Here is a 23,778-nt window from a genome sequence, read left to right on the forward strand (position 1 = left end):
ACCACCATGGCTGAGTGAAGGGATGGAGACAGAGGGGTCTGCAGAAGAGCTATTCTTTTCTTTGGGGAGAAACACCCTCGCCTGAAGGGTGTTGAAAAGCATTTCCAAGAAAATCAGACACTGAGTCGGAACTAGACAAGATTTTGACCTGTTGACAATTCAAACGAGCTGAGACAGGGTGTTGAGTGATGAACAGGCTTTCCTGGGCTAGGGAGAAGGATGGAGCCTTTATGAAGATATCATCCAGGTAAGGTATGACCACTAGACCCCTGGTCCACAAGATGGCCATCCCCGCTGCCATTATCTTTGTAAAGACCCTGGGAGCGGTTGCCAGACCGAAAGGAAGAGATGAATGGAAAGTTGTCCTGCCATACTACGAAATGTAAGAATCTCTGGTGACCTGGAAAATTCAGGAGAAAGAGATAGGCGTCTTGGATATCTACCGAACACAAGAACGCCTGTAATTCCATGGAGGCTATTACTGAAAAAAGGGCTCCCATCTTGAAATGGCGTATACTGATCTTCAGTAAGTTGAGATTCAGGACAGGTCGAATCATCTCGTCCTTCTTTGGAACTAAAAAGAGGTTTGAATAAAAACCTGTAAAACGTTCCTGAGGTGGGACAGGAACAATGACGCCTGTTCGGACGAGAGAGGCACTGGCTGCGAAAAAACCCCAAAACCAGAGCTGGATCCCTCGGGGGGCAGGGATAAAAAAACAAAACAAAACAATCTTGGGGTCGCAAAATGAATTATATTTTGTATACTGACAGAAGAGATCTTCCGGCTCCCATAGGCTTCCATTCTAGCAAACAGCCAGAAGCGCCGGATCCGGCGCTTCAGGCTTTTTCGCCGGAGACAAAAAACGTTGCTATGGACGTTTTTTCAAAAAACCAGAAGCGGCAGATTTGCCGAATCCGGCGAAAACCGGACAAAACGCAATGTCATCCGATGCAATCCGGCACTAATACAAGTCATTAGGCAAAAAAACCTGATCCAGCGGCAACATTCGCCTGATCCGTTTTTTTGATAATTAGCCGGATTTAGCCTGACGCTGAAAACCTGGTGTGTGAAAGTAGCCTAAGTGTTCAACTTTCCTCTAGCACTATCACAGGAGAAGTGAAGCACTACACAGTACCAGATCAAATCAATAAGTTGTTTGTGTAATGCAGAACAGGACTGGACAGGACAAAACCTCCAAAATAAGACACTCTGCAGCCACTCTCCACTCTGGTCGCAAACTCCCTGATTGCACTGGGTTTTCTAAAATGGACAAAAAATTTGAAGAGTGGTTCATCCACAATTTTTTATTTTTTTTTTAAACTAGATGGTGGCCCGATTCTAACGCATCGGGTATTCTAGAATATACATGTCCACGTAGTATATTGCACAGCCCACGTAGTATATTGCCCAACCACGTAGTATATTGCCCAGCCACGTAGCATATTGCCCAGTCACATAGTATATTGCCCAGCCACGTAGTATATTGCACATCGACGTAGTATACAGCACAGAGCCAAGTAGTATACAGCACAGACACGTAGTATACTGCCCAGTCACGTAGTATATTGGCCAGTCACGTAGTATATTGCTCAGCCACGTATGTAACAGGTTAAAAAAGACTTAAAATAAACATATACTCACCATCTGAGGGTCCCTTGTAGCCCTGGCGCTTGTGTGCGGTGCACGCGGCAGCTTCCGGGGACAGGGTTGGTATGAGCGGAGGACCTGTGATGACGTTGCGGTCACATAACCGTGACATCATGGAAGGTCCTTCTCGCATAGCATCCTTGTCACCGGAACCTGCCGATTGCACTGCCGAGGAGAGGACGCGACGACGGAGGGTGAGTAACGTTTTGTGTTTTTATTATTCTTATTTGTAACATTAGATATTTTTACTATTGATGCTGCATACGCAGTTGGTCACACAGGGTTAATAGCTGTTTTAATGGAGTGCGTTACACCGCGGTCCATTAACGCTGGCATTAACCCTGTGTGAGGGCTGACTGGAGGGGAGTATGGAGCAGGCACTGACTGCGGGGAGGAAATAGCGGCCATTTTTCCGCCGGACTGTGCCGATCGCTAATTGGTCGTGGCTGTTTTGCCGTGACCAATCAGCGACATGGATTTCAATGACAGACAGAGGCTGCGACCAATGAATATCTGTGACAGACAGACAGAAAGACGGAAGTGACCCTTAGACAATTATATAGTAGTCAGGGACAAGACCCCCCCCGCCCCCTCCCCTTCCCAGGACTGACTGAGAATTGAGAGCTCCCATTCCCGGAGATGGGCAGAAAGAGCATATACTGTCCCTCCCCACATGGGGGGACATCGTACATAGTTGAATAAGCTCATTCAGAGGTTTATAACACCTTCATTCACAGTGATGGGGCATCTGGAAACTGCTGCAAAACTAAGTCATGAAAAAGATGAATGGATAAAAATGCATGGACTATGCAATTCAAGGCTTATTGGTGCTGAACATCCGAACGGCTAGTTGAATTAAAGGTTTGGATATATCTACTGATGCAGTGGTTTTCCTTGTTCTTATTGGAACATTCACATTGTACAATCAGACTGAAGACAGCAAAACAACAAAAGGTACACATATGGAAACATGGAGTAAAGAAACACATGTGAAAAACACCAGAATATTTGTTAAACCTTAGACTCCTCAAAGTACCACCCTTTTACGCTAATGACAGCTTTACTCTCCTGGCATTCTAGTAACAGAACAGGTAATACCTCGTCAAGAATTAGACTAAGGTTATATGACTCGCAGCCACACATTGCAACATTGGATATTATGATTTCTGATGGTATCAAAATCACAGATCTAAACTCGGCGCAGATATTATTGTGGCACGACTTTTCTGAAAATTTAAGCTGTGCAACACATCAACGTGTAGCTCTAGTTTTAATGTGCGAAATCACCGGCCTTCATAAAGTGTTTGTGACCATCAGGTATGTTTTGCAGATGTAATATTGATGCACAGTTCCATAGAGAGCCGAGTCCTATTCCACAACTGTTCTAAGCCACAACCAAACAGAGAATGGCAATCACTACTTGACCAGGCATACATGTTTATTGGGGGCGATTACAGGCGTCTACCTGATGGAGCTGTTGATTAGAAGCCATCGCAGTGTAAAGTGATCATCAGCAGAAAAAGAGGGTACTATGAAGAACCTAAGTTCTCACACATATTTTGGTTTGTTCCACACGTTTCTTTAATCTTTGTATTCATATCTGTGCCTTTTTTGGTTTTGTGGTCTTCAATCGCATTTTACAATGTGCATATTCCCATAAGAACAGGGAAAACCATTGCATGAATAGGTGTGTCCAAACTTTGAGTGGTACTGTACCTTCAGTCCCTATGAAGCAGCAGTAGTAAAGCACTTGTGCCATGAATCACCGTCTGAAGAATGGACAGAATTGGACATGCAAGTGTAAAACAAGATATTTAAATAAACTGCGTTTGTTACCTATTTTCAAGAACAATTCTAAGCAGCATTTCAAGGCAGAAGGCAGCATCTTCTTCATCATACGTCTCTTCATCAGGGGTCACAGATATCAGAGCCTAAGTAAAGAGCATATCCTATATTAGAATCCATGTAACCAGTGTTACCCTATCATTTGAATCGTGAACACTGATGGCTACGTTTGTCTTTCCAGCATTTTATTTTCAGAGGCATAGTCCTATCTGTGCTCTACTTTACTTTTTACTACTGATCATGCACAGCAGCAATAAGTTAGCCACACCAGGTCTGATATTACGTGTAAGATCTCCAGATTTGCAGCTACTAAACATACTAAAACAGCAAATGTCCATGTAGTTACATTCTTTCTCTACCTGCAAATGCTTCTTGTGGAGGGAATGAATGCAATACATTGTAAGCTGGAGACAGTTGTCGCTGTGCCCGCAGAAACACAGTTGTGATTGACAGCTGCCCTCCTGTACAATACAATAGAGGAGATGGAAAAGCGCATTTCCAAGACTTTTTTATATTTTCGTGTTAACATTTCAGTTGCTGAAGGACCTCAGTGGAAACTTTTTGAAGCAAGTCATCACATACAAAAGATGAACACTGTAGCAGGGCACCATCAAATGAGTTAAAAACAAAAAGGTTGTAATTACATCTAGAACGACATCAACCTTCCGCAAACCTCGAGATCATATACATTTTCCTCACCTTCATTAGTTCCTGGAGAGACTCTAACTGGAGAAACTTGCTCTCAGTGATAAGCTTTTCTGGATCACAAAGCTACAATACAAAGAAAGCAATCTTTATAAAGCTACAATCACACATCCTAGTGCTGTCCACTGACGTGTGTATGGCTCCATGAAACTATGGGTCAGATTTAAAAACGAGCATATGTGTCTCCGGTCCTGGAGTCTCAGAGCATGTGTGTCTCCGCTCCGGGAGTCTCAGGGCATGTGTTTCTCCGCTCCGGGAGTCTCAGAGCATGTGTCTCCGCTCCGGGAGACTCAGAGCATGTGTCTCCGCTCCGGGAGTCTCAGAGCATGTGTCTCCGCTCCGGGAGTCTCAGAGCATGTGTCTCCGCTCCGGGAGTCTCAGAGCATGTGTCTCCGCTCCGGGAGTCTCAGAGCATGTGTCTCCGCTCCGGGAGTCTCAGAGCATGCGTCTCCGCTCCGGGAGTCTCAGAGCATGCGTCTCCGCTCCGGGAGTCTCAGAGCATGCGTCTCCGCTCCGGGAGTCTCAGAGCATGTGTCTCCGCTCCGGGAGTCTCAGAGCATGTGTCTCCGCTCCGGGAGTCTCAGAGCATGTGTCTCCGCTCCGGGAGTCTCAGAGCATGTGTCTCCGCTCCGGGAGTCTCAGAGCATGTGTCTCCGCTCCGGGAGTCTCAGAGCATGTGTCTCCGCTACGGGAGTCTCAGAGCATGTGTCTCCGCTACGGGAGTCTCAGAGCATGTGTCTCCGCTACGGCAGTCTCAGAGCATGTGTCTCCGCTACGGCAGTCTCAGAGCATGTGTCTCCGCTACGGCAGTCTCAGAGCATGTGTCTCCGCTACGGCAGTCTCAGAGCATGTGTCTCCGCTACGGCAGTCTCAGAGCATGTGTCTCCGCTACGGCAGTCTCAGAGCATGCCCTCTTTTCATCTGTTTTGCAGATCAGACTCCGAAATCCATATAAAAAGAATTGCACACTGGAGACAGAATTTATACTTTAAAGTTCCGTATTCGTTTCATACGGTTTTAAAGGATTCATTAAGTATCAATTGATAAAAATAGTTCTACCTGCTTCCGTGAACAAAAAATATGTGAAAATACTGATTCAACTAGGAGGAAATGAGGAGGATACAGAAGGAAAAAAAATTGGTTTGTTTCTTTCCGACTGTAGCCTAAGCAGCATTGCAGAAAATAGCTGAGAAAATAAAATACAAGATCTTAAAGAGTAACGGTCTTATTAATTTATGAAATGAAATTAAAAACGACGGTTACGCGTTAAAACTTGTTTTTTTATTTTCTCAACTATGATACATAAAAATAAGACACTTTGTAGTATATCTTATCAGAGACATTTGCTTCTTTCTCTTCCTAAAGTGCACTTTCACTCAATTCAGAGGAAAAAATCTTTATTCAGTAATGACAGATTTTCATATTGTTGATATAGTAGATGACAGTGCGTCTAAAGCCCTATGCAGAGGGCAGGAAGGAGGAGCTAGAGGCAAGACATTGTACTGCAAGTTCTCCTGAAATGACAGAACAGTCCTCCAAAGAACTTTATGAGCACCAACTGTCATCTCCTGTGCGGAAGTTTGTATTCACTGAGGCAGATTTTACCCAGGAATTGAGAATATTAGGAATGAAAGATCAGATCAGGAGGAGAAAAAAGTGGATTTCTTTAATAAAATATATTTCAAAACGATTCCTACTTTCACGTCTACTACCGATTTATGTAAAAAAAAAAATTGATTAAGAAGACAGTTACTTAAGTCTACAAGATGGAACTATAAAAATAGATAAAAAAAAGCATTCAACAGAAAAGCCTATGCGCGCCAAAACGCTGTTTGTAATACATAAATAAGACGTCCAGTAAAGGTAAGTATTCTGCATACAATGTGTACCAAATTATTATGCAAATTGGATTTAAGTGTCACAAAGATTTAATTGTTTTGTTTTTAAAAAAAAAATCGTGGATGGTATTGTTTCTCAGGGCTCAATGGATCACTGAAATCAATCTTAAACACATGTGATAATTCGTTTTCCAGGTGATTCTCATTAAAGGAAAACTACTTAAAAATGATGTTCCACATTATTAAGCAGGCCACAGGTGTCAAGCAATATGGGAAATAAAAAGGATCTCTCTGCTGCTGAAAAGCGTTAAATAGTGCAATGCCTTGGACAAGGTATGAAAAAATTAAGATATTCCACGAAAACTGAAGTGTGATCATCATACTGTGAAGAGATGCGTGAATGAAACAGAGCACAGACAGAGCTCATGCAGATAAAGGCATAATGAGTAAGGTTTCTGCCAGACAAATTCATTGGATAAAGAGAGCAGCTGCCAAAATACCATTACAAAGCAGCAAACAGTTATTTGAAGCTGCAGGTGCCTCTGGAGTCCCTCGAACCTCAAGGTGTAGGATCCTTCAAAGGCTTGCTATGGTGCATAAACCTACTATGCGGCCACCCCTAAACAGTGCTCACAAGCAGAAACGGTTGCAGTGGGCCCAGACATACATGAAGAATTTTCAAACAGTCTTGTTTACTGATGAGTGTCGATCAACCCTGGATGGTCCAGATGGATGGAGTAGTGGATGGTTGGTGGATGGCCACCATGTCGCAACAAGGCTGCGATGTCAGCAAGGAGGTGGAGGAGTCATGTTTTGGGCCGGAATCATGGGGAAACAGCTGGTGGGGCCCTTTAAGGTTCTTGAAGGTGTGAAAATGATCTCCGCAAAGTATATAGAGTTTTTGACTGTCAACTTACTTTCATTGTATAAAAAGCAGAAACGTGCCTTCAGGAGCAAAATCATCTTCATGCATGACAATGCACCATCTCATGCTGCAAAGAATACCTCTGAGTCATTGGCTGCTATGGGCATAAAAGGAGATAAACTCATGGTGTGGCCACCATCTTCCCCTGACCTCAACCCTATAGAAAACCTTTGGAGTATCATCAAGCATAAGATCTATGAGGGTGGGAGGCAGTTCACATCAAAACAGCAGCTCTGGGAGGCGATTCTGACTTCATGCAAAGAAATACAAGCAGAAACTCTCCAAAAACTCACAAGTTCAATGGATACAAGAATTGTGAAGGTGATATCAAAGAAGGGGTCCTATGTTAACATGTAACTTGGCCTGTTAGGAGGTTTTGGAGTTAAATAGCTTTTTTGTTCAGTGAATGTGACCTCCTAATGCTGCAAAATCCACAAATGAGCATTTTCAGTTATTTAAAACATATCAAATGTATAGAAATTCTACTGTGCCTAATAATTTGGAACAGTGCATTTTGAGTTTTTATTCATTTTGGAAATTATACTGTTATCACTCGGAGGTTTCTTCAATAACATTTGATGTATTCTCTAACGGGTGATGACTTTTATTAGACTGATTGTCATTTGCACTGACCATTTAGGAAAATCCGAGAAAAATGACATTTGTCTAATAATTTGGAACATGGTGTAGTAATGAAAATTACGAAACCTGTGAGTTGGTGGTGGAAAACCAGACTAACAAACTGAGTCAATTACCTTAATACATTCCATCGCTGTCTTTTTCGCTTCCTGATTTTCGGTAGAAGGCCCTCTTAGACTGGACTGCTCTGTGCCACTGAGGGTCAGCCAGCTGACAAAACTCAGGACTGTAGATTCGCCACTAAGATAAAGTTTTCATACTTGAGATGAATTTGCATATACCACAAAACAGCTGGTGACCCCTTAAGCTGACCAGAGTACAAGGCCGCTGCAGACTGCTTGGCAGGACCAAGCTTTACACAGTTTCCCATTTATTATAAAAGAAGCTGTGTAATGCTATCCAAATCAAGATCAGCCAGTAAGCAGGGGTCTACACAGCAAGCTAGCATCATCAATTTCACAATGAGTTGTCCACTGTTTTCTTACAGAACCAGTACTAGTACATGAATAGGTTTTTATAAAAAAAAAACTGCATTCTGTCACTATAAAAAGGCCCCCATCATATTTCCTGCACATATGATCATATCCTATTGGAAAGAAAATCTTAAAAATAAACCCTACTATATTTAAAATTCCACATTTTGCTTTGCAGATTAGGATAGAAAGCGCCTGCCACCATTACTTTTTCACATACCGGTTTGCAGGTATTTCCTCTCGCTGAAGGGAAATCTTTCCATTGGGGTCAACAAAGTCTTCAACCTAAGAAAAAGTAATCAAAAAGTTGCATAAGAAACTCCATTCTACATTGTCGAACGCCTTGGCAGCGTCCAAACATAACCCTGTCCTTGGCACACATTGTCAGCTGATAGTTGTATATTTAGTCATAGGCGAAGGATGTTAATTGCAGTAGATTTATTAGCCATGAAACCTGTGTGATCTGGGTGAACCATTTTAGATATAATTCCAGAGAGTTTGTTAGATAGAACTTTCGCTAGGATTTTAATGTGTACGGTTAATGAAATGGGCCTATAGGACTCAGATAATTGAGGGTATTTGCCTTTTTTTGTGAAGTACAGTAATTCTCACCAGTTCCATAAAGGGTGGAAGGAAACCTTCTGCTTGAGAATGATTGAATACCTTTAGCAAGTTAGGGAGCAATGTATTACTAACGTTCATAGACTTCAGCTGGGATCCCACCTGCTCCAGGGGCTATGTCTTCGGGCAAATCTGATAGGACTTTCTCTAATTCCTCCAAAAGTAGAGGTCAAGCTAACGAATATTTATCTTCTTCAGTCAATGAAGGCAATTTGGTTATATCCAGGAATTTCCGGATATTTCCTTCTGAAGATTCGTGTCTTTTATCATTTCAGTAAGAAGATTCATAAAATGATAGTAAATCTTCCAGAAGCTCTCTTATGGAGTTTACCAAGGCACTATTATCTGAATATAGACTATAAATATGGGAGGAAACCCTTTGGGCAGTTGTGACAAACGACAATAAATGCCCCAATCTTTCCCCTTCCTCAAAAAATTTCACTTTTTGAAAGGCCTTTTTCCGTTCCGTTTTTTGTAAGAGTTTGGTTAGCAAAGTGTTTGGGCTTCTTTCAACTGGTTCTGAGCGGAGGGTGAAGGACTTTCTACCAAATGGATTTCAGCGTTTATAACTTCCTGAAAAATCCCATGGTTTGCTTTTTGTGGTTTTCATTTTACTCCAAGCTATCTCCCTAATGAATAGATTCCTCAAATAAGCTTTCATCACCTCCCATACCACGGAATCAAACGCTGTCCCATCATTATATTGGGAAAACTCTTTCAAACTAGAGGATACCTCATCTAAATTTATAGTTTGCAGCCAGAAAGCATTTCGTCTCCATACTTTGGGGGAGGTCCTGCCCAGTAAAAGCAATATGGGCTGTGGTCTGAGATGACCCTTGGTAAGTATTGAACATCCCGAACTATCTCATCCATCAAGGAGTTACCTAAAGCTAGGTCAATATATGAAAGGGAGTTGGGAGATGTAGAATGGCAGGAATACTTTTAGACTTCAGGGAACCTTTAATGTATGACACAAAGGGAGTTGTATTATCCTCTACTTTACCGATATCTTGCCGTCCCTTATCCCAGTGACCATCCATAATATTGTTATCACCTCTAATCAGCAGGGCAACTGATAAAGCAATTAGGTTTTTGCAATACCCTAATGCTGTATGGAGGTGGGATGTATACAGGAGCAAGAGAAATCACTGTATCAAATATACATGTGAGATATACAAACTGTCCATCAATATCTACATTAACATATAGTAAATAGACACTCCTCTAGAATATGATGAGAATACATAATGATAAGGTGCCTGCATCCACCTCTTTACCAAGGATGTTCTCTCTTTAGTAAGGTGTGTTTCTAGAAGACATTATATAAGGGTTATAGGATTGCATATACTGAAAAATTGCAACTTTTTTTACCCCATCTAGGAAACCTCTGACATTCCAACTTTACATCTTTTGAGGTCAGCCAAAATGTCAGAAACAGTTGAAATCTTCGCAGGATCTGACTATCCATTAAACTGCTCGGTACACTTTCTGAGTTTGATCTATGCAATATATTGTATTGATATAGGACAAAAAAAGAACGGGATAAAACAGATTCAACAAACCTCACCCACCCGCTCCCTTCTCCTACATAAAAGTGCAAAAAATACTATCTACATCTCCCGCTGAGAGAACAGGCAAATTTACTCTTGCCGCAGATGGAAAGGCTCCCAACGTATATCAAAAGTGTACACGAAGGAACCCCATTTTTGCATTCCCCATCTGCTACTATCTTATCAAGAAGTTTTAATCATAACCATGAGTAAGGCATTGCCAAAACACTCTGGTTGGAGACCACTGGAGGATGCTTCATCCCAATGCATGTTTTCACCTTTCTGACCATGCCAAATTTTACAATTCGGACCAGTGTCACTTTATGTAGTTATAACTCTGCAACGCTTTAACAGACTGATTCTGAGATTTTTTTTTTGTGACATACTGTACACATGATAGTGGTAAAATTTGTTAGATATGACTTGCATTTATTTGTGAAAATACGGGAAATTTCGTGAAAATTTGGCAAATATTACAAATAAGATATACAGTATGTAAAATAGAGACCAGGTCATGGAGAGATCAGTGACCTGCGATAAGTCATATAGATGAATATGTAAGCAGAGCACCACATAAACAACCACCACAAAACTAATTTCATCAACCTACTAGGTATCACTTTAATCAGTATAATGGCTCCAACCTGACCGTGTCTGTAAGTTACACCGCACAATCTGCTGACAGGCTCACTTTAAAGGTTTTAATTTTTAATGGAAACCATTTTACGAAACTTCTTTTTTGAAGTGACTTTTTAAGCAGACACACTACAAAAAACTCGGTGTGTACTAATGCCAAGGAGGCAGCACTCAAAGCATCCCTTCTGCTAGAAAATATACAGGAATGTATAGGAATTAACACTTGCCTATGATGCACATGTCAATCAGTTTTTGGGAAGAGGGTTAATAAGGCAGCTCATCAATGTACCACAGCTCACCTCGACCATAGCTTTAGGCAACAGCTCAGCACGGAACAACTGCAGCATGGAGTCCATTATGTTTTTCCAGCCTTCACGTAGAATATCTCCATGCCGATGGGCAAGGTGGAACACAGTCTTCGCTGCAATATGAGCTTTCGGATTGCTACCAAAAACAGTAGGTATATTCTCTACAGCCTGAAAAAAAAAACTCAGACAAATTAATTAAAAGATAACTATACAATTATATTGCAATTAAGAAAAACCATCAGGTTCTGCAGTATTGCAATAATAAGAAATACCTTGCAAATATACTGTGATCCTATTAGGGTATGTTCACACGTTCCTGATTTCCATCCTTTTTTTTTCAGGACTGAAACCGCAGCTCTTTGCAGAAAACGCAGGTCCTTTTTTTGGTGCTTTTTTGGTGCGTTTTTTGATGCGTTTTTTTATGCAGTTTTCTATGCAGAGTCTGTGTGTTTTCTAGGAAGTTTTTTAGGGTTAAAATGGCTGAAAATACCCTAACCCTACCCCTACCCTAACCCTAACCCTATTCTAACCTTAGTGGAAAAAAAAAAAAAATTCTTAATTTTTTTTATTGTCCCTACCTATGGGGGTGACAAAGGGGGGGGGGTGTCATTTACTATTTTTTTTATTTTGATCACTGAGATAGGTTATATCTCAGTGATCAAAATGCACTTTGGAACGAATCTGCCGGCCGGCAGATTCGGCGGGCGCACTGCGCATGCGCCCGCCATTTTGCAAGATGGCGGCGCCCAGGGAGAAGACGGCCGGACGGACACCGGGAGGCCGGGTAAGTATAAGGGGGGGAGATTAGGGCACGGGGGGGGGGGGGGCATCGGAGCACGGGGGTGGGGGGCATCGGAGCACGGGGGGGTGGGATCGGGGCAGCCACACTCCGCCCACGCAATTCCGCCCGCTTCCCCGCACTTCCTGCTGCAGCGGTTCGGCACCACAAACCGCAATAAAACCCGCAGATATATTTTTGATCTGCGGGTTTTACTGCGGGTTTGACCTCACAATGGAGGTCTATGGGTGCAGAACCGCTGCGGCTCCGAAAAAAGAAGTGACATGGTACTTCTTTTTTACCGCGGCTATTCAGCGCGGCTTTTTTTCCCGATTCCCGCATCATGTGCACAGTGGTTCCTGTTTTCCATAGGGTACATTGTACTGTACCCTGCATGGAAAACAGCTGCGGAACCGCAGCGGCAAAAACGCTGCGGTTCCGCAGAAAAAAAACACACTGTGTGAACATGGCCTTAGTATGATCCATTTTGTATATAATAGTAACATAGTTAGTAAGGCCGAAAAAAGACATTTGTCCATCCAGTTCAGCCCATATTCCATCATAACAAATACCCAGATCTACGTCCTTCTACAGAACCTAATAATTGTATGATACAATATTGTTCTGCTCCAGGAAGACATCCAGGCCTTTCTTGAACCCCTCGACTGAGTTCGCCATCACCACCTCCTCAGGCAAGCAATTCCAGATTCTCACTGCCCTAACAGTAAAGAATCCTCTTCTATGTTGGTGGAAAAACCTTTTCTCCTCCAGACGCAAAGAATGCCCCCTTGTGCCCGTCACCTTCCTTGGTATAAACAGATCCTCAGCGAGATATTTGTATTGTCCCCTTATATACTTATACATGGTTATTAGATCGCCCCTCAGTCGTCTTTTTTCTAGACTAAATAATCCTAATTTCGCTAATCTATCTGGGTATTGTAGTTCTCCCATCCCCTTTATTAATTTTGTTGCCCTCCTTTGTACTCTCTCTAGTTCCATTATATCCTTCCTGAGCACCGGTGCCCAAAACTGGACACAGTACTCCATGTGCGGTCTAACTAGGGATTTGTACAGAGGCAGTATAATGCTCTCATCATGTGTATCCAGACCTCTTTTAATGCACCCCATGATCCTGTTTGCCTTGGCAGCTGCTGCCTGGCACTGGCTGCTCCAGGTAAGTTTATCATTAACTAGGATCCCCAAGTCCTTCTCCCTGTCAGATTTACCCAGTGGTTTCCCGTTCAGTGTGTAATGGTGATATTGATTCCCTCTTCCCATGTGTATAACCTTACATTTATCATTGTTAAACCTCATCTGCCACCTTTCAGCCCAAGTTTCCAACTTATCCAGATCCATCTGTAGCAGAATACTATCTTCTCTTGTATTAACTGCTTTACATAGTTTTGTATCATCTGCAAATATCGATATTTTACTGTGTAAACCTTCTACCAGATCATTAATGAATATGTTGAAGAGAACAGGTCCCAATACTGACCCCTGCGGTACCCCACTGGTCACAGCGACCCAGTTAGAGACTATACCATTTATAACCACCCTCTGCTTTCTATCACTAAGCCAGTTACTAACCCATTTACACACATTTTCCCCCAGACCAAGCATTCTCATTTTGTGTACCAACCTCTTGTGCGGCACGGTATCAAACGCTTTGGAAAAATCGAGATATACCACGTCCAATGACTCACCGTGGTCCAGTCTATAGCTTACCTCTTCATAAAAACTGATTAGATTGGTTTGACAGGAGCGATTTCTCATAAACCCATGCTGATATGGAGTTAAACAGTTATTCTCATTGAGATAATCCAGAATAACATCCCTCAGAAACCCTTCAAATATTTTACCAACAATAGAGGTTAGACTTACTGGCCTATAATTTCCAGGTTCACTTTTAGAGCCCTTTTTGAATATTGGCACCACATTTGCTATGCGCCAGTCCTGCGGAACAGACCCTGTCGCTATAGAGTCACTAAAAATAAGAAATAATGGTTTATCTATTACATTACTTAGTTCTCTTAGTACTCGTGGGTGTATGCCATCCGGACCCGGAGATTTATCTATTTTAATCTTATTTAGCCGGTTTCGCACCTCTTCTTGGGTTAGATTGGTGACCCTTAATATAGGGTTTTCATTGTTTCTTGGGATTTCACCTAGCATTTCATTTTCCACCGTGAATACCGTGGAGAAGAAGGTGTTTAATATGTTAGCTTTTTCCTCGTCATCTACAACCATTCTTTCCTCACTATTTTTTAAGGGGCCTACATTTTCAGTTTTTATTCTTTTACTATTGATATAGTTGAAGAACAGTTTGGGATTAGTTTTACTCTCCTTAGCAATGTGCTTCTCTGTTTCCTTTTTGGCAGCTTTAATTAGTTTTTTAGATAAAGTATTTTTCTCCCTATAGTTTTTTAGAGCTTCAATGGTGCCATCCTGCTTTAGTAGTGCAAATGCTTTCTTTTTACTGTTAATTGCCTGTCTTACTTCTTTGTTTAGCCACATTGGGTTTTTCCTATTTCTAGTCCTTTTATTCCCACAAGGTATAAACCGCTTACACTGCCTATTTAGGATGTTCTTAAACATTTCCCATTTATTATCTGTATTCTCATTTCTGAGGATATTGTCCCAGTCTACCAGATTAAGGGCATCTCTAAGCTGTTCAAACTTTGCCTTCCTAAAGTTCAATGTTTTTGTGACTCCCTGACAAGTCCCCCTAGTGAAAGACAGGTGAAACTGCACAATATTGTGGTCGCTATTTCCTAAATGCCCAACCACCTGCAGATTTGTTATTCTGTCAGGTCTATTAGATAGTATTAGGTCTAAAAGTGCTGCTCCTCTGGTTGGATTCTGCACCAATTGTGAAAGATAATTTTTCTTGGTTATTAGCAGAAACCTGTTGCCTTTATGGGTTTCACAGGTTTCTGTTTCCCAGTTAATATCCGGGTAGTTAAATAATGTTTTAGGTTAACCACTATGTTTGTACTTTCATGCCTGATCCCTAATTCCAGCTTCTTCACAGCTTGTTCGTACCATTCATATTTTTATTCCACACTTGACAAGTAACATACAAGTTGTGGAAATGCACAGTACTAACACAGAACTAGCTTTGTCAGTATATAATAAGCAACGCCATTGATATGCGCTCCTGGCCTGCATCTACAGTCATGGCCAAAAATTTTGAGAATGACACCAAAATTACTGTATATTTGCACATGATCTGCTGCCCTCTGGTTTTTATTAGTGTTTGTCTGATGTTTATATCACATACAGAAATATAATTGCAATCATATTATGAGTACCAATAGGTTATATTGACAGTTAGAATGAGTTAATGCAGCAAGTCAATATTTGCAGTGTTGACCCTTCTTCTTCAAGACCTCTGCAATTCTCCCTGGCATGCTCTCAATCAACTTCTGGACCAAATCCTGACTGATAGCAGTCAATTCTTGCTTAATCAATGCTTGCATTTTGCCAGAATTTGGTGGTTTTTGTTTGTCCACCCGTCTCTTGATGATTGACCACAAGTTCTCAATGGGATTAAGATCTGGGGAGTTTCCAGGCCATGGACCCAAAATCTCTATGTTTTGTTCCATGAGCCATTTAGTTATCACCTTTGCTTTATGGCAAGGTGCTCCATCATGCTGGAAAAGGCATTGTTGGGCGCCAAACTGCTCTTGGACGGTTGGGAGAAGTTGCTCTTGGAGGACATTTTGGTACCATTCTTTATTCATGGCTGTGTTTTTAGGCAAGACTGTGAGTGAGCCGATTCCCTTGGCTGAAAAGCAACCCCACACATGAATGGTTTCAGGATGCTTTACAGTTCGCATGAGACAAGACTGGTGGTAGCGCTCACCTCTTCTTCTCCGAATAAGCTGTTTTCCAGATGTCCCAGACAATCGAAAAGGGGATTCATCAGAGAAGATGACTTTGCCCCAGTCCTCAGCAGTCCACTCCCTGTACCTTTTGTAGAATATCAGTCGGTCCCTGATGTTTTTTCTGGAAAGAAGTGGCTTCTTTGCTGCCCTCCTTGAAACCAGGCCTTGCTCAAAGAGTCTCCGCCTCACAGTGCGTGCAGAAGCACTCACACCAGCCTGCTGCCATTCCTGAGCAAGCTCGGCACTGCTGGTAGTCCGATCCCACAGCTGAAACAGTTTTAAGATATGGTCCTGGCGCTTGCTGGTCTTTCTTGGGCGCCCTGGAGCCTTTTTGACAACAATGGAAGCTCTCTCCTTGAAGTTCTTGATGATGCGATAGATTGTTGACTGAGGTGCAATCTTTGTAGCTGCGATACTCTTCCCTGTTAGGCCATTTTTGTGCAGTGCAATGATGGCTGCACGTGTTTCTTTAGAGATACAGTAACCATGGTTAGCTGAAGAGAAACAATGATACTAAGCACCAACCTCCTTTTAAAGTGTCCAGTGATGTCATTCTTACTTAATCATGACTGATTGATCGCCAGCCCTGTCCTCATCAACACCCACACCTGTGTTAATGGATCAATCACTAAAACGAAGTTAGCTGCTCCTTTTAAGGCAGGACTGCAATGATGTTGAAATGTGTTTGGGGGGTTAAAGTTCATTTTCTGGGCAAATATTGACTTTGCAAGTACAGTAATTGCTGTTAAGCTGATCACTCTGACATTCAGGAGTATATGCAAATTGCCATTAGAAAAAATGGAGCAGTAGACTTTGGAAAAATTAATATTTGTCTCATTCTCAAAATTTTTACACAGCTGGTATTGACACCAGGAGCGTGGTGGGTAGCAATGAATGACACAGACATGCTGTGAAGAGGCAGGTATAAAGTACAGGCATGACTATTCAAAAAGTACAATGATGAACCTCAGGCTTGGTCTTAATCTGTGACTGCATTGCTGCACTCTATTCGTATACAGGACAAAGTATGTGCACGTATAATATGATTTTAAAATGTCAAAAAACACAAAAAACCTATAATCTTACCTCACTACTGAGAGTTGTAAATTTGCACAGAGAAATGATGAGATTGTCAAAAACATCACTCAACCCATAGTGTGCAGATATCATTGCACATTTCCTAAAACAATGTAAGAGAGGAATTTAAGCACAGAACATAAAGAAACTAATAAAGAAAGAAATCAAAGGCTTTTTCTGACCCAGAGAGGCTATGTGATGGCAATATTAAGTACTGAGTTAAGAAGTGTTACAGAGCTTTGGTTAATAGCAGAAAGTGATGTCACAAAAGGGGCATAATTTTACTAATTTGTTCCCATAACAAGTCCCCAGTTTGTAAATTTTTTATAGGTTTAAAGGGAACCTGTCACCCCGTTTTTTGAGATTGAGCTATAAATACTGTTAAATAGGGCCTGCGCTGTGTGTTCCTATAGTGTATGTAGTGTACCCCGATTCACCATGTATGCTGAGAAATAACTTACCAAAGTCGCCGTTTTCGCCTGTCAATCAGGCTGGTCAGGTCGGGAGGGCGTGGTGACATCGCTGGTTCTTCCTCAGCTTTACGTTGGTGGCGTAGTGGCGTAGTGGTGAAGACACAGCGCGCGATCTGCGCTGTCATCCCTTTCGTCGGTGGGGGCGGCCATCTTCCTGGGGCCGCGCGTGCGCAGATCGAGTGCTCTGCTGCATGGGGCTTCAGGAAAATGGCCGCGGGATGCCGCGCGTGCGCATTAGAGATCGCGGCGGCCATTTTCCCAAAGCCGAGATGCAAACTCGGCTTTGGGAAAATGGCCGCCGCGATCTCTAATGCGCACGCGCGGCATCCCGCGGCCATTTTCCTGAAGCCCCGTGCAGCAGAGCACTCGATCTGCGCACGCGCGGCCCCAGGAAGATGGCCGCCCCCACCGACGAAAGGGATGACAGCGCAGATCGCGCGCTGTGTCTTCACCACTACGCCACCAACGTAAAGCTGAGGAAGAACCAGCGATGTCACCACGCCCTCCCGACCTGACCAGCCTGATTGACAGGCGAAAACGGCGACTTTGGTAAGTTATTTCTCAGCATACATGGGGAATCGGGGTACACTACATACACTATAGGAATACACAGCGCAGGCCCTATTTAACAGTATTTATAGCTCAATCTCAAAAAACGGGGTGACAGGTTCCCTTTAAAAGAGTTGTCTGGTCACTCATCTCCATCGGGAGGCAAGTGGCACTGATGATGTTACTTCCAGGACATGTACATAATCGATAAATATTCAAATACTAACACTGCCTCTGTGTTTTATATTAAGGATTTATCACAAGCAACTTTAAAACAAATTAGAAGGATATTTGGTATTCACCATAAAATCTCTTTCTTGGAGCCCCCATTGGGGGACACTGGTAACCATAAGTGTATGCTGCTGTCGCTAGGAGGCTGACAAGCAAAAAAAAAAAAAAAAAAAAAAAAAAAGTTAGCTCCTCCTCAGCAGGGTACACCCACTGACTAGCACAAAGCTAGTCAGTTAGTGAATAAACAACAACAAATAACTATATACAGGCCAAACATAGGCACAAAAAATAAAATAAATGGTGGGTGCTCTGTCCCCCAATAAAGGCTCCAAGGAAGAGATTTTACGGCGAGTACCAAAAATCTTTCCTTCCATATCGCTTCATTGGAGGACACAGGTAGCCATGGGATGTCCTAAATCAGTACCAAGGGAGGGAACAGACTATCGTGCCCAAATCAAGTAGGACGGGCAACTGCCACTTGCAACACTTTTTTATCTCGAGTGGCATCAGACTAGGCAAATGTATGTACCCTGTAGAATCTTATGAAAGTATGAAGATATGACCAAGTAGAGACCGGTAGCCACAAACCGCCCTAAGGCTGGGTTCACACTGCGTCTGTGGCATCCGTTAAATGGACTACGTTATGCCGCGGCATAACGCGGTGCAACACAGTCCTTTAACGATGCCATGCGTCCTATGAAGGATGAAGGACAATGGGAGTGCGCTAGCGATGTGCCGTCATTGAGTGACGGACCCTGGGACGTTGGCTGCAGCATTTCCAGGTCCGTCACTGCTAGCGCAGATAGAGCATCTGTTAGCTTTACCTGCGCTGGCGCGATGACACATCGGCACTTGTGTTAACAGCAGCCCATTAACGAGTGTGTTGAACGGGCTGCTGTTAACGCAATGTGAACCCGGCCTAAGACACGCATGAAGTGTCAGGTGGGAAAGGTCCTGCCCTGGAGACCAGAGAGAGGACGGCACCACACTGCTCTCTCGGTCGCTTATTTTTTGGAAAACAGGGTGAGATGTTACACTCCATTACCCAGAAAAGAATAATCCGATAGAAATAATTAACAAAACACAACAAGGTGACTTAAGGAAAAAAAGACGAATCTGCCTCCTACTGACAGTAAGCTAAAACTGACGAGCTTTGTGCCAGTCGGCTGGTGTACCCTGCTGACGAAGAGCCAACTCTTTTTTTTGCCTAGTGCCAGCCACCTAGCAATAGCAGCATACACTCATGATTATTTGTGTCCCCAATGAAACGATAAAAAAAAAAAAAAACACCACCCCCTGAAATTTCAGCAAGGGGTTCCATTTCCTTGCAATTGTTACCTGAATCCAGATATGGCTTTTTGAATGATTGTCTCTTCCATGCTTTTGTCAAACACATAGGACAAGGCAGCGATAGTTGGCCCCCAGGTCATAGTGAACAGATCATGGTCATAGCTTCCAGGTGACACATGCAAGAAGATGCCTTCAGGTGTAGCACCTCTGTGCAGCAGCACACTCCACATGTAATTCTCCTTAACCAGGCCTGTCTGTTCCTCAGGCATTACTATTTCATCATTCCTGAAGTAAAAAGGTAAAAAAAAAAAACTCTTAAAATTTTATTCAAGTGCTGTGACCCAGGGAAAGATTGCTAATGAACAATGTGGCCCCCATTGGGCTGTGTTCACAAAAGAGACATTTCCACTATGTGAATGGCCTGAATACGCAGGAAGCTCTCTGTGCAACTTCAATTTCTTATGCTTTATATTGTGATGGGTGAAAATCCAGATCATGTTGACTGGAAAATCTGCACCATGCCCTCAAATCTGTGTGAATATCTACTATATAATTGTCTAAGGGTCACTTCCGTCTTTCTGTCCTTCTGTCTGTCACAGATATTCATTGGTCTCGGCCTCTGTCTGTCATGGAAGTGCATTTGAACAGCAAGGTTGATTGCTGTTGAGGGGAACTAGAAAAAAAAAAAAAAATCTATAAATCTTCAGCAGAGCGAGTGTGAGCGAGCTGAGTGTGTCCTGAGCGTAAGTGTGGACGGCGGTAAGTGTGACTTGTGATTCAGTGACTTTGGATTCAGGGAGTTTCCAGGGGAGGAATTGCTGTCTGATTTTTATTAATACTTTGTATTTATTTTTTTTTTTTTTTATTGAACTGTTCTGTCTGGTGCAATCCCCATTAGGAAATGTGCTCCACGATTGTTAATGCCATCCAGTGCACATCTTGCCACATGTATGCAGTCCTTGAGCAGCCGATCGAGGGTGCATACTGCTGTGCGAGATGTGAGCACGTTGTGCATTTGGAAACCCAGATTCTGACTCTAAATGTGCAGCTGGCAACACTGAGATCCATAGACAATATGGAGAGGAGTCTTCTGCTCACGGAGCAGACGCTCAATGGGACAGATGAGGGGGGTGATGGTGGGATGGAGCTGCAGGACAATGAAGTAGCAAGCTGGGTGACAGTTAGGAAGCGGGGTAGAGGGAAGAGTGCCAGGGAGGCTAGTCCTGATCTGGAACACCCCAATAAGTTTGCTAAGTTGGCAGATGAGGGGGGTGCCAGTACAGGGGTACCACTGCTGCAGCCAGGCATGTCCTCTGAAAGCCGGAGGAGTGACTGCTCCAGTAAGGAGGGAAATAGGAGAGCAGGGCAGGCCAGACAGGTGCTGGTAGTGGGCGACTCAATTATTAGGGGAACAGATAGGGCAATCTGTCACAAAGACAGGGATCGTCGAACGGTGTGCTGCCTACCTGGCGCTCGAGTCCGACACATCGCTGATCGGGTGGACAGATTATTGGGAGGGGCTGGTGAGGACCCAGCGGTCATGGTGCACATTGGCACTAATGACAAAGTTAGAGGTAGGTGGAAGGTCCTTAAAGATGATTTCAGGGAATTAGGCTGCAAGCTGAAAGCAAGGACCTCCAACGTGGTATTTTCCGAAATACTGCCGGTACCACGTGCCACGCCAGAGAGGCAACGGGAGATTAGGGAGGTTAATAAGTGGCTCAAGAATTGGTGTAGGAAAGAGGGGTTTGGGTTCCTGCAGAACTGGGCCGACTTCTCAGTTGGCTACAGGCTCTACGCTAGGGACGGGCTGCACCTCAATGGGGAGGGTGCAGCTGTGCTGGGGGAGAGAATGGCTAGAAGGTTGGAGGTGTGTTTAAACTAGGAATTGGGGGGGAGGGTATTCATTTTATAGGAGGGGAAGATAGTGCAGACAGAGACCTGGGCACAAATAAGGAAGTTGGGGGTGGCGGTGGCATGGGGGGTGGGGTCAGAACAGTTAATAATTTAAGAAATAGAAGTACAGAGAGGAACATAAAGTGCATGTATACTAATGCCAGAAGCCTCGCCAACAAAATGGACGAATTAGAACTAATGTTGTTGGAGCATAATTATGACATGGTGGGGATATCTGAAACGTGGCTGGATGAGAGCCATGACTGGGCTGTTAACTTGCAGGGCTACAGCCTGTTCAGAAATGACCATACAGATAAGCGAGGGGGAGGGGTGTGTCTATATGTAAAATCATCCTTAAAACCCATCCTGCGCGATAATATAGGTGAATTTAATGAAAATGTAGAATCCCTGTGGGTGGAGATAAGGGGAGGGGGAAAAAATAATAAATTACTGATAGGGGTTTGTTATTAATCTCCAAAAATAATGGAAGCAATGGAGAATATCCTCGTAAAGCAAATAGATGAAGCTGCGACTCAAGGAGAAGTCATTATTATGGGGGACTTCAACTACCCTGAAATAGATTGGGGAACAGAAACCTGCAGTTCCAGCAAAGGTAATCGGTTTTTGACAATTATGAGAGACAATTACCTTTCACAACTGGTTCAGGACCCAACAAGAAGGGGGGCACTGCTAGACCTAATATTAACCAACAGGCCAGACCGCATATCAAATATAAGGGTTGGGGGTTACTTGGGAAATAGCGATCACAAAATAATAAGTTTTCAAGTATCCTTTAAAAAGATGTGTAGTAGAGGGGTTACAAGGACACTAAACTTCAGGAGGGCAAATTTCCAACGGATGAGAGAGGATCTTGGTGCAATTAACTGGGACGATATCCTGAGACACAAAAATACACAAAGAAAATGGGAGACGTTTATTAGCATCCTGGATAGGACCTGTGCACAGTATATACCGTATGGGAATAAACATACTAGAAATAGGAGGAAACCAATATGGCTAAATAGAGCTGTAAGGGACGCAATAAGTGACAAAAAGAAAGCATTTAGAGAATTAAAGGAAGTAGGTAGTGAGGAGGCATTAAATAAATACAGAAAATTAAATAAATTCTGTAAAAAGCAAATCAAGGCAGCAAAGATTGAGACAGAGAGACTCATTGCCAGAGAGAGTAAAAATAATCCTAAAATATTCTTTAACTACATAAATAGTAAGAAACTAAAAAATGATAGTGTTGGCCCCCTTAAAAATAGTCTGGGTGAGATGGTGGATGAGGAAAAAGCCAATATGCTAAATGACTTTTTTTCATCAGTATTTACACAAGAAAATCCCATGGCAGACAAAATGTCTAGTGATAAAAATTCCCACCTGCTTAACCCAGCAGGAAGTGCGGCGGCGTCTAAAAATCACTAAAATTGACAAATCTCCGGGCCCGGATGGGATACACCCTCGAGTACTGCAGGAATTAAGTACAGTCATTGATAGACCATTATTTTTAATCTTTAAAGACTCCATAATAACAGGGTCTGTGCCACAGGACTGGCGTATAGCAAATGTGGTGCCAATATTCAAAAAGGGAACAAAAACTGAACTCGGAAATTATAGGCCAGTAAGCTGAACCTCTACTGTGGGTAAAATCCTGGAGGGCATTCTAAGGGACGCTATACTGGAGTATCTGAAGAGGAATAACCTCATGACCCAGTATCAGCACGGGTTTACTAGGGACCGTTCATGTCAGACTAATTTGATCAGTTTCTATGAAGAGGTAAGTTCCAGATTGGACCAAGGGAACCCAGTGGATGTAGTGTATATGGACTTTTCAAAAGCTTTTGATACGGTGCCACACAAAAGGTTGATACATAAAATGAGAATAATGGGGATAGGGGAAAATATGTGCAAGTGGGTTGAGAGCTGGCTCAGGGATAGGAAACAAAGGGTGGTTATTAATGGAGCACACTCGGACTGGGTAGCGGTTAGCAGTGGGGTACCACAGGGGTCAGTATTGGGCCCTCTTCTTTTTAACATATTTATTAATGACCTTGTAGGGGGCATTCAGAGTAGAATTTCAATATTTGCAGATGACACTAAACTCTGTAGGGTAATCAATACAGAGGAGGACAATTTTATATTACAGGATGATTTATGTAAACTAGAAGCTTGGGCTGATAAATGGCAAATGAGCTTTAATGGGGATAAATGTAAGGTCATGCACTTGGGTAGAAGTAATAAGATGTATAATTATGTGCTTAATTCTAAAACTCTGGGCAAAACCGTCAATGAAAAAGACCTGGGTGTATGGGTGGATGACAAACTTAAATTCAGTGGCCAGTGTCAGGCAGCTGCTACAAAGGCAAATAAAATAATGGGATGCATTAAAAGAGGCATAGATGCTCA

At 42.8% G+C, this 23,778-nt stretch overlaps 1 protein-coding gene across 8 annotated transcripts in view; it reads right to left on the minus strand.

The window, feature by feature from the left end:
* The window catches only part of GBF1 (golgi brefeldin A resistant guanine nucleotide exchange factor 1), a 349,375-nt gene that overhangs the window by 56,288 nt on the left and 269,309 nt on the right, over nucleotides 1-23,778 (minus strand). For all 8 annotated transcript variants that reach the window (XM_069753292.1, XM_069753291.1, XM_069753293.1 and 5 more), the window contains 7 exons: nucleotides 19,522-19,758; nucleotides 16,940-17,033; nucleotides 11,180-11,356; nucleotides 8,294-8,358; nucleotides 7,717-7,840; nucleotides 4,193-4,264; nucleotides 3,485-3,579 (listed from right to left, as the gene is read on the minus strand). In XM_069753292.1, coding sequence (XP_069609393.1) covers nucleotides 3,485-3,579; nucleotides 4,193-4,264; nucleotides 7,717-7,840; nucleotides 8,294-8,358; nucleotides 11,180-11,356; nucleotides 16,940-17,033; nucleotides 19,522-19,758 — 864 coding nt within the window. The remainder of the gene's footprint in view (nucleotides 1-3,484; nucleotides 3,580-4,192; nucleotides 4,265-7,716; nucleotides 7,841-8,293; nucleotides 8,359-11,179; nucleotides 11,357-16,939; nucleotides 17,034-19,521; nucleotides 19,759-23,778) is intronic.

This window comes from Ranitomeya imitator, chromosome 2, assembly GCF_032444005.1.
Source record: "Ranitomeya imitator isolate aRanImi1 chromosome 2, aRanImi1.pri, whole genome shotgun sequence".
Taxonomy (NCBI): Eukaryota; Metazoa; Chordata; class Amphibia; order Anura; family Dendrobatidae; genus Ranitomeya; species Ranitomeya imitator.